The 12,154-nt window shown below is 45.0% G+C and overlaps 1 protein-coding gene across 1 annotated transcript in view; it reads left to right on the top strand.

The window, feature by feature from the left end:
* Positions 1–12,154, top strand: part of WAPL (WAPL cohesin release factor) — a 3,318,690-nt gene that overhangs the window by 1,078,695 nt on the left and 2,227,841 nt on the right. The window contains exon 6 of the mRNA XM_044056596.1: positions 969–1,078. Within this exon, the coding sequence (XP_043912531.1) occupies positions 969–1,078 (110 nt within the window). The remainder of the gene's footprint in view (positions 1–968; positions 1,079–12,154) is intronic.

Below are 12,154 nucleotides of genomic sequence, written 5' to 3'. Positions count from 1 at the left end.
TTACTTGGCACTAAAACAGAGAGAATAGCAAGTGCACAGCTCTGTCTTGTTTGTATTGCCACTGTCAGACATCGCACAGGACTGCAGCCATGCTGCCTTTGGAATGCCAGGTGCTGAATAAGGTCAGGAGGAGGAATGATTGACTGCCTTCTGCTAATTCCTATTCATGTACTGGAAGCTAGCAGCAGTGATTCTACCATTCCTTTTATTGTAAGTATAGTTGCAAAGCTACTCTTGCCTGCCCACCACATTGGATACGTCTTAGTACTTGGAATTATATTTAAAAGTTAGTGGATTCTGCTGCAGGAGGTCTTCATTATAAGAGTGGGTGAATTTTTAAGGGAGAATCTGTTATAGCATTGAGCATCCTCCCACTGTCTATATTTATTTTTGAATTTGAATGTTAGTTTCATTATACCATATTAGTTTTTTGTGTACATTTTTAAGCTATATTTATAGAGTTAGTTGCTTATCATTTTTGTAGTCTCTGGTTATCATGACATGCATACTTGTCACTAGAATTTTAATATTTAAGTTTATGCTCCATTTGCTTATGGTCTACACCAGATGATGCAGAGGGGAAAGCAGCAGGATCCCAGTGTTGCTTTCACATGGGGTGCTCTTTAGCAGAGGCATGATGGCCTACCTTGATTCAGTAGGAACTCGAACCCCCCCCTTCCCATGAGGTTTATTTTTACAATGAGTATGTCATACAGTTTTACTTTACATTGCCATTTGGGCCTTGTTAATTTCATTTTATTCATTTTTTTTTCACATGTCAGAATTGTTCCGTCAATGCAGGTGCTAGTGCATTCTCTCAGATAAACATATGTATTTAATCAAATCATTGTCAAAACTTTCAAATTTAAATTTAGCACAATTAAAATAAGATTGTGTTTGCAAGATACTGTCTGTCACCGCAAAACAGGTGATTACTTTTAACATGTCTTGACTGATTGATTTCACAGATACGTTGAACTATGCTGAGGAACCTTACATGCCAGATGTTTCCAAGAAAAGTGTTAGCAAGCAGCCAGCCAAGGAAGGTGCTAGAAAGATATTTAGTGGACCAAAAAGGGTAAGTTGTGTTCCCAAAACATCCTTAGGTGCTGAATAAATTTATGTTTAAAGACTGGATTATAATTTAAATGTTAGTGTTGCAAGCTGCTTAAAATTAGTCGCCATTAGTCTAGATATAAACACTGCATTTGGTACTTGCTGTTCATTTCAGAGTCCTGTTTATTCACAAGTAAAACTTTCTCAAGCCTGAGGCTCATTTTTTGCTTACGTTTACTGACTTGTACTAACATTGTTCAAATTATGATGATATGAGCACTGTAATTTAGCAATGTTGTTGACCATACTAGGCACAACTGCCTGCTTTCAGGTTGTGACCTTATGAACCTTTCAGAATTGTTTGGATAAAGGTAACCTCTAATTAGATATAGCAAAAGTGGTAGAGAAGTGTTTTTTCTTTATTTTGCATTTCTAAAGAATTATTATCAAAGTGTTTAATATTTTGCAGTTTGTAGCACCTGTGAAGTTGCCTGTTGGGGGACCTTTTTAGTGAGGTGTCATGGATGGCTTTGCAGACTCTCTGGCAGCAGTGCTTACTTGAGTTGCTTGGACTTCGGTCTTTATGTCAAATGAAACCCTGCTGCTTTATACTGTTACCAGCACCAGCCTCTCCAAAGTAAACTACATACTTTGCAACTGGAGAGCAGTATTATGAACAGGAGTTTTCCAAGAATTTATCCATGTCAGTCTCTGCCCAGTGCCTTTCATTTCTGTCTTATTTAGCAGTCATTTTTCCTTGAGTACAGGCCCACACACATACACGCACATTTCCCGAAGGGGCTGCTGATGCTGTATTGAATGCCTTTAGCTATTCCTTTTTACAGAGATACGTTTCCACTAGTGTAGCACACTAAAGTCACAATTACTGTACTCTCTTAAAATGAGGCAACTGTAGCATTAGCTTGCGGTAGCTGTAGTTGAACACTTTTCTGTTTTCAAAGATTTTATGCAAGTTCTTGTAACCCTTCAGTGTATTCAGAATTCCACTTCAGAGTTAGGCGACAGCTTCCAAGCAAGTTACACACAAGCGTGTATATATGTTGGCAACCTTCTTGGAGCTTAAAATCAACTTTGTTATATAATGTTGTTAAAAAAACAACAGGCTGGCACCTCAGCAACACACCCTTAAACGTTCTGTTACTGGAAAAGCATTATTTTTATTCTGCTGCGATGTAAAAAAAAAAAATCAGGAGAGTAGCACCTTTTAGTCTTGTCCTTTAAGGCCCCATTGGAGATCTTAAATTGTATTCTTTCCTTTTCATGTGTGTGTGTGTGTGTGTGTGTGTGTGTTGGGGGGGGGGGGGTTGTGTGTAGTTATCCTAGCCATTCCATTCTCTTTGTGCTTCGGGGTGGGATGTTGATGTCTTGAAGTGAGCAGGCTTTTAGTTGTTGGAGGTAACATTTCGAAGCTCTCTATTCTTTAGAGACTGTGTGTATTGGCTTTGTTGATGCCTAGAGGGAAAAAGTACCACTTGCGTTATGTCAAATACTCTAGCAGTAGGTTGCATAGGACTCCTTAGAAGAGACTTCCTGGTGTGCAGTATTCCTTGTTCCACAATTTTAGTCCCATAAGAATGTCTCCTTTGGTTGTGGATTAATTTGAGCTCCCACTTAGGTGTTATCCATTTTACAAAGGGAGGTTTTTCCCTGTGCAAAGTGCCAGGGGTGCTTGGACTGTGATGTCTTGAGTGTGGGTTGATCTAACCTTCATGTGATTCGCTGTGCCTTTGCTACAAAGGTGCTCCCCATCTGTAGGGTGACATAGCATTATTCCTTGCATGATAGCTGAGGACCTTCTTGGGGGAGGGTCTGGATTCTTACGTTAATGTCTCTCTGTTTGTTTATGGTATAGTATTATGTGAGCCTTCCCTTTAGCAGTTCGTTTGCCCCGTTATGGGATTAATACTTGGCACAAGAGAGTAGTGTGTTTAGGCTTGCTAGATCTCACTTCTTGACAGTTAAAGCAGTGGATTAAGGCTTTGAGTTGTAGACAAGCTACTTCCTGTAGTTCGCTGAAGAGGCTTTGTTTTTTTTCCACCGTCATTTGCTTGCCTTTTATGACTTGGCAAATCACCTAATCAGTCAATGCTTCCTTGTCTCCCGTAAAAAGGGCTCATGTCCAGTGGGTTTACCAAATGGTTACAAATGAAAAAATAGGCTTTACTGAGGGTGGACCCTTGGCTGTATGGGTCATGTAGTGCTTGGAAATTTGTTTGGAATCACAACATGGTGCATTGTGTTCTCCTTACTGTGCAGATTGGGGGGCAGTTGCACTTCCTGTCACTTGCTGGAACATACCTCCTTCTCTTCCCCTCAGAAACCCACTACTTCTGTGCTGATTGCATACACCAGTTATCATTCCTTTGACTGCCCCCCCCCCCCCCCCAGTCACTTTCTGAGGTGGGTTGTCTTTTGAGTCTGTGCCATGACTGAGTTTCTGGAGATGAGAGGCTACAAGCAGAATGTCCTTTCCATATCATAGGAAATTGTTACACTTCGGTTTTCCTGCTGGGGCAGCAAGAATGAGGGGAGGTGTTAATGTATCATCTTCCTTTGGGGTTAGTAAAGTACAGTTGTGTACACTTACCATAAATGTAGATGTTTGAGTGTATTCACATTTGCAGTCATCAGACTAGGGTTGTCTGCCTGCAGGTAGCCCTCAGTCGGCCTGAATACCAGAGTCTTGGGATTTCTGCGTCTCATGCTGTCGCCTCTTCTGTGATGTCATGGTTGTCAGGGCTATAAAACATGCAGCCGATGCCATTACATCAGTTTTTCTTTCCCCAGATGTCAGGAGCCCCCAAAATAGGAAGCAATTACATGGTGTGGAAGACCTCCTGTAAAAAGTAAATACCATTGCCATAAGATAGTGCCAAAAAGAAGATAGGCAGAAAGTATAGAAAAATCAGGGGGCTGGAGGGGAGGGTAACCAGGACTTGCAACAGTGAATACACTCGACCATCTACATTTATGGTATGTGTACACAACTGTACTATGATGTCCTTCAAGGATGCATCTGCAGTCATCACATATGGGTTGTCCTGCCTCAGGCAGCCCTTCGGTCGGCCGGATTCCAATGTCTGGGTCTGGCTTCGGCTGATGTCGCACTTTCCCCGACGTCAGAGCGTCTGGGGTATAAAAGCATCAGCCGACGCCATCTTCCCCAGTCTTTTTTGCCGCGTGGTGCCCGAAGCAGAAGCAGTTCGCAAGTGCCGGTCGGCCAGCTCCTGTGATTCAGCTACCGAAGACTTCGAAAAAGCTAAGTACCCCGTTGGGGACTCTTTCTTGCCTCAGCCGATGTCAGATAAAGTTAATAATTGTTTAACTTGTGGGAAACAAATACCTCATAAGGATTTCCACTCTTACTGCCTCCCCTGCCTAGGCCCAGACCACGACGTCTCGGCCTGTTCAGCCTGTGCTTCCTTCAGCCGACGAACTCTTAGACGTCGGTCGGAGTTAGCAGAGGAGTTTTTTGGGGCTAGTTTTGCTTATAAGATGCCGTCGGAGACTCCGACTTCGCATTTAGTTAAACAGAAGGACAAGGACCGACACACGCGGGCCGCGGTTTCGGCTGAAACCTCGGTCAGACCTACCGTGAGTGTCTCAGTCTCTGCTGAAACAGAGTCCTTGGTACTTCCTATTACCGAAACCACACAACCGACTACCTCGGCCCTGGAGGCCCCGGCCGAGTCGGTCATTGAATTACCTACTGAAACCGGTGTCCAGGAACCTTCCGACACCATTCCTTTAGATAAGTCTACTCCTGCACGTGGTGCAGCCAGACCCCCTGCTTCCGTGTCCATTAAGGCTTTCTCTAGGGCTAAGGCTGCTAAACTTACTAAGGCTTTGCCTTCCAAGGTTTCCTCTCAGAGACCTTCTACTAGCTCTCAGATTCTTACCCTAGCAGAGGATCTGATCTCATTAATTAGAGGTTCCCAACCTCATCCGGACAGGGGTTCTCAACCACCTCCAGACAAAAGGCCCAGGGTTGAGCCCTCTGATCCCCAGTTCTCAGATGAGTTCACGGATGGCTCTGCTCTGTCAGACCACCAGGAGGAGGTTTATTCGGCCTACGAGGATTCTGATGCTGAAGAATCTATTCACTCGGCCTCCCCTCCTGAAGAGTTTTCCTTTGGAGAGACATTACACTCTATGAGAGAACATTTTCAATGGCAGGGTCAGGAATTCTCTGATTCCAGAAAGAGATTAAGGACCTTTTTACATTTACCTCAGCACAGGCCCTTAGCTGTACCTCCTGTTTTGAATGTCATTGATGGTGTATTCCGATGCTAGTACTACCCCTAACTCTCTCCCTCCGGCTCCTGCCAAACCTGATAGGTACTACAGGGTCCCGGACTCTCATTTACACCTGTACAAGGCCCACTCTGCTGATCCAGAAACTGTTTCCCAGGGCCCAAAAGGGGTTGCAGCTGCCACTGCTAGAAATCCTCTACCCTCTGAAAGGGAGTCCAGAGCATTAGAGAGATGGGGTAAGAAAGTGTATACTTCTGCAACTCTTTCCATGAGGGCACTGAATTGTCAATTTCATATGATACAGTACCAAGAGTATTTACTAGATGAATTGCATAAGAAACTGTCCTCTTCTGAACCCCTTGATCGCAAATCCCTTCAGGATCTGGTGCATAACTCCCAGCAGGTTAGTAACCATTTCTTGCAGTGTGGTTATGATGCATTGGAAGCTTCATGTAGATCAGCTATGACAGGTGCAGTTATACGTAGGCATGCCTGGCTGAAGGAACAATCTCTGCCAGACCATGTTAAAGCTAAGCTTTTGGATGCTCCTATGGAAAAGCAAAAATTATTTGGTTCCACGGCTCAAGAGGTTTTAAAGAAATTTGAAGAAAAGGCAAAATCTGTGCAAACAGTTAAAGACTTTCTGCAAGTCCAACCACCGAGATTCAGCAGAAATTGGCCTACTAAGAATTGGTCCTTTCCGGACTCAGAGAGATCTCAAAGAGGCAGGAATAGGCGTGCCAGAGGTAGAGGGCAAGCTAGAGGCTCCTACAGAGGCTGTCAGTGGCAGCCTCCCAACCAGAGAGGTAGTGCAGGAACTACAACTGCTACACCAGGACAGACTCAATGACTTTATTTTGAGTCCGACCAGGGCTCAATTAGAAGCACCTTTGGGCGGAAAGCTTTCTTTATTCTCAAAAAATTGGCACAGCATTACAAGGGACACATGGACACTGCAAATAATAGACAAAGGATGCAGGTTCCATTTCCACTCATTGCCAAAAAGAAAAGGCATGCCAGACCTGCCACCAAATCAGAGGGCAGAGGCTTTGAAGCAAATTACCAACTTAATGCAAATGAAAGCCATAGAAAAGGTACCTCTTTCAGAACAAGGCCAGGGATTTTACTCCAGATTATTCCTTGTTCCAAGAAAAGAAAATCAATGGAGGCCTATTCTCGACTTGTCCGCACTGAATACTTACCTCATTGTGCCAAAATTCAAAATGCTGACTCTACAGCAACTCCTTCCCATGCTGGGCAAGGGGTCTTGGCTGGTGACTCTGGACCTCAACGAGGCATACTTGCATGTCCCTATCAGACAAAGCTGCAGAAGACACCTCAGATTTCTTGCAGGGTCAGAGCATTATCAATTCTCAGCATTGCCCTTTGGCTTATCTACTGCGCCCAGAGTATTCACGAAATGCCTGGCATCAGTAATTGCACACTGCAGACTTCAGGGGATTCAAATCTACCCATATCTGGATGACTGCCTAATACAAGCGGACAGGAAGCAAACTTTGTTAAAGGACTTTGACTATGCCATCCACCTGTTACAGGCCCTGGGATATACAGTCAACATCCACAAATCAAGACTGGTTCCATCCCAAAGAATAACTTTTCTGGGTGCGGATCTAGACACAACCACCCAAATGGCCTTTCTCACAGAAGAAAAACAAAAGCAACTACCAGTTTACTTGCAGAATCTGACAAGACAAACTCAGCTGACTGCAAGGAAAATCCTGCAGGCCCTGGGTTACATGGCATCTTGCATTCTTCTGATTCCGCAAGCAAGACTGCATATGAGAAAATTACAAATGGTACCGAAGAACTTTATGGACACAGCACAGTCACAGCTTAGAAACTCTGATCCCACTCATTCCTTGCCTTCAAAAGGAATTTCTGTGGTGGGCTCAAGCCTGCCAGTCGAACAGCGGGTTGTCCTTCAGCAAGCCAAGAGCCAACCAAACCATCACCACGGACGCTTCAGACCAAGGTTGGGGAGCACACATGGAGGGCAGATGTATCCAAGGGCTATGGTCACAAAGAGAGCTGCGCATGCACATAAACCAAAAGGAAATGCTGGCAGTGATGCACGCAATCGAGGCCTTCAAACCTTTCCTTCAGCAAGGCCACCTGCTCATAAGGACAGACAACACCACAGTTATGTGGTACATAAATAAGCAAGGAGGCACCCATTCCTACCCTCTTTGCAGACTGACAATGAATCTATGGGAACTTGCTTTGAAACTCAACATACAGCTACAGTCCCAGTTCGTGCCAGGGAAAGACAATACACTGACAGACAGCTTAAGCAGAACTACCATGGATGCACACGAATGGATGCTGCACCCAGACATCTTCTTACTCATCACACAATCATGGGGAAGGCCAGAAATAGATCTGTTCGCTTCCCCCCTTCAATCATCAACTGAAGAACTTCTGCTCAAGGACATAACACCCACAAGCATGGAAAGTGGACGCTCTCTCTTTCAGCTGGAAAGCTCTAACAGTGTATGCTTTCCCACCTCTCCCATTAATGACCAAGGTCCTACTGAAGATCAGGACAGAGCAGCCCAGAGTAATCTTGATAGCTCCAAACTGGCCAAGACAGCACTGGTACCAATTGTTAAAGAGCATGTCACAGATGAATCCATGGCCTCTCCCCCTATGGCCACTCCTACTGACGCAGCACAATTTCATCACTTTGCACTCCAACCTGAAAACCTTGCAGCTAACTGCCTGGAGAATACCATGACTCCTCCTCAGGATAACCTATCCCAGAGAGTGAAGGATATTATTATGGAAGCTCGCCGCCCTTCCACAAGGAAGGCATACTCAGCAAAATGGAAAAGATTTCACACCTGGAACACAGCAAAGGGCCTAGATGTGACTGTGATGAACATGGCACATATACTGGAATATTTGGCAGAATTGTCCCACAATGGCCTGTCTTACTCTTCCATTAAGATGCATGCCTCAGCAATCTCAGCAGAATACAATGTTAATCCACCTGTCTTCTCTCATCCTCTCCTAAGACAGTTTCTAAGAGGAATCAAAAACATTAATCCTCCAAGGAAACCACCTCTACCTACTTGGGACCTGAATTTCGTGTTGGAAAAACTAACACTTCCTCCCTTTGAACCAGCAGCATCGGCAGATGTACAGTTTTTGTCTTGGAAAACTGCCTTCCTTCTGGCCATAACATCAGCAAGAAGAGTATCTGAGCTACAAGCTTTAATGGCAGTGCAGCCATTTCTTATCTTTCATCAGGACAGAGTTTCTTTGAGGACCAATCCTACATTCATGCCAAAGGTGGAATCCAGGGTATCTTTGAACCAAGCTATTCACTTGCCTACATTCTTCCCACAACCACAAAATAAAGGGGAGAGACTTCTGCACACCCTGGACATACACAGACAACTGCGCTACTACTTGGACAGAACTAAAAGTTATAGAAAGACTGACCAGTTGTTTGTAGCATATGCTGCTGGGGTACAAGGAAAAGCAATTTCCAAACAGACAATTTCAAAATGGATAGGAAATTGCATTCATTTTTATTACTCTTTTCATGGAAAAACTGTGCCCGCTAACATTAGACCTCATTCCACGAGAGCCCCAGCCACCACCACAGCCTTCCTAAGAGGGGTGGCTACCAAAGACATTTTAGAAGCTGCTACATGGAGCTCCGTGCATACTTTTGCCAAGCATTACAATTTACCTTTATACTCCAGATCCAGAGCAGGATGTCCTTCAAGAATGCAACTGCAGTCATAACATATGGGTTGTCCTGCCTCAGGCAGCCCTCGGTCGGCCAGATTCCAAAGTCTGGGTCCGACATCGGCTGATGTCGCATTTCTCTCCGACGTCAGAGCGGCTGGAGTATATAAGCATCAGCCGACACCATTTTCTTCAGTCTTTCTTGCCGCGTGGTGCCTGAAGCAGAAGCAGTTCGCAAGTGCCGGTCGGTCAGCTCCTGTATTCTTCGAATCCGAAGTCATCAAAAAGCTAAGTACCTCATTGGGGACCTTTTCTTGCCTCAGCCGATGTCAGAAATTACTGAAAAAGTTAACAATTGTGTGTCTTGTGGTAAACAAATACCTCATAAGGATTTCCACTCTTACTGTCTTCCTTGCCTTGGCCCAGACCACGACGTCTCGGCCTGTGTCGCCTGTGCTCGCTTCAACAAGCGTACTCTCAGGTGCCGGGCAGAGTTCGCTGAAGACTTTTTCGGCGATAAATTTGCTTATACAATGCCGTCGGAACTTCCGACATCGCAGACTCCTAAGAAACGAAAAGACCGGGACCGACATCCTCTGCCCGCGTCTTCCACCGACTCCACGCCAAAACTTACTGCGAGTGCTCCGGTTCCCCCCGAGACGGTTATTTCACCGCTCCGAACCGAAGACACCGCATTACCGATACCTCCGATACCGGAGGCCACACCGACGCCAGTTATAGATTTTCCTCCGGATACTGAAACCGAGGAAATGCCCAAGACCATTGCTGTAGATAAGGTAACTCCTGCACGTGGAGCTGCTAGGCCCCCTATGGCCATGTCTATTAAGGCCTACACACGTGCTAAGGCAGCCAGCAAGACCAAGCACCTTACTGCTAAAGCCTTACCTCAGCCTACTCCTGAAACACAAATCATGACTATGGCCGCAGACTTAATTTCCATGATTAGAGGTTTACAGGCCCATCCTGAGAGAGGACCCCAGCCTCCTCCTGATAAGAGGCCCCGGGTTGAACCTTCTGACCCTATCCCTTCAGATGAAGATTCTGAGGACTCTGTTCACTCCGATGGCCAGGAAGAGCTCTTCCAGACCTATGAGGACTCGGATGCAGAGGATTCCATCCCCTCGGCCTCACCTCCTGAGGATATTTCTTTTGGGGAAGTTCTGCATACCATGAGGGAACATTTTAAGTGGCAAGGCCAGGAATATTCTGATTCCAGAAAGCGCCTTCGAACCTTCCTTAAAAAGCCCCAACACAGGCCCCCGGCTATACCTCCTGTGCTTGATGTTTTGGATGACCTATACTCTGATTTCAGTGTTACCCCGGATACTCTTCCTCCTGCTCCAGCCAAGCCTGACAGATATTATAGGGTACCAGAAACACATTCTCATTTCTTTAGGGCCCATGCTGTTGATTTAGAAACTATTTCTCAGGGACCTAAAGGGGTTTCAGCATCCACCTCCAAAAATCCTTTGCCTTCTTACAGGGAAGCTAGATCATTAGAGAGATGGGGGAAAAAGGTCTACACCTCCACTACTTTATCTATGAGAGCTCTGAATTGCCTCTTTCATATGTTTCAATATCAGGATTACCTGTTAGATGATTTACAGAAAACATTGGCCTCTCCTGAACCTTTAGACAGGAAGTCTTTGCAGGAAGCTGTACATAATTCTCAGCAAGTCAGCAATCACTTTCTGCAGTGTGGATATGATGCATTGGAAGCTTCATGTAGGGCAGCTATGACAGGGGCGGTCATTCGTAGACATGCATGGTTAAAAGAACAACCTCTACCAGATCATGTTAAGGCAAAACTTCTTGATGCACCCTTGGAAAAGAACAAGCTTTTTGGTGCTAATGCTAAAGACGTGTTAAAGTCCATCGAGGAAAAAGCAAAATCAGTTCAGACGGTCAAAGATTTCCTCCAGGTTCAGCAGGAATTGGCCTTCAAAAAACTGGTCCTTTCCTAACCCTGAAAGATTTCAAAGGGGTAAAAACAGGCGTGGCCGAGGAAGAGGACAATACAGAGGTTCTTACAGGGGACGACAATGGCAACCAGCAAACCAAAGAAGTGACACAGGGGTCTCCTCTGCCCCACAGGGACAATCTCAATGACTTTCCTCTACTTCCGCTGACCAAGGAGCAAATAGAAGCTCCCTTGGGCGGAAAATTATCTCTGTTTTCAGACAATTGGCACAGATTGACAAAGGACAAATGGATTTTGGACATTATAGACCAAGGTTACAGGTTCCACTTTCATACCTTACCAAGAAAACAAGGCATGCCAAACTTACCACAAAACCAGAGGGCAGAGGCTATCAAGCAAATTTCTCTGCTTGCTCAGATCAAAGCAATAGAAAGAGTTCCACAACAAGAACAAGGCCAGGGGTTTTACTCAAGACTGTTCCTTGTTCCAAGAAAAGAAACTCAATGGAGACCAATACTGGATTTGTCCGCATTAAACACTTTTCTCATAGTACCAAAGTTCAAAATGCTGACTCTACAGCAACTCCTTCCCATGCTGGGCAAGGGGTCTTGGCTGATTACTCTGGACCTCAAGGAGGCATACCTGCATGTCCCTATCAGACACTGCTGCAGAAGATACCTCAGATTTCTTGCAGGGCCAGAGCATTATCAATTCTCAGCATTGCCATTTGGCTTATCTACTGCACTCAGAGTATTCACAAAATGCCTGGCTTCAGTAATTGCTCATTGCAGGCTCCAGGGGATCCAAATTTACCCATACCTGAAAGACTGCCTCATACAAGCGGACGACAAATTGATTTTGACAAAAAACTTGAACTATGTCATACAATTGCTACAGGTTCTGGGATACACAGTCAACTTCCAAAAGTCAAGACTTCAGCCATCCCAGCAAATAACCGTCTTAGGAGCCAATCTAGACATAGCCTCTCAAATGGCTTACCTGACAGAAGACCAGCAAGAGAAGTTAACAAATTATTTCAAAGGTTTGGCAAAACTCACCCAGATGACTGCAAGGAGATTCCTACAGGCCCTGGGTTACATGGCATCCTGCATTCTCCTGGTTCCATTAGCAAGACTACACATGAGAAAGCTTCAATGGTACCTA

Source organism: Protopterus annectens, chromosome 14.part0 (genome assembly GCF_019279795.1).
Source record: "Protopterus annectens isolate FY-2018-M chromosome 14.part0, PAN1.0, whole genome shotgun sequence".
Classification (NCBI taxonomy): Eukaryota; Metazoa; Chordata; order Ceratodontiformes; family Protopteridae; genus Protopterus; species Protopterus annectens.
Note: the sequence above shows the minus strand (reverse complement) of the source record. Positions and strands in the feature narration are given on the sequence as shown.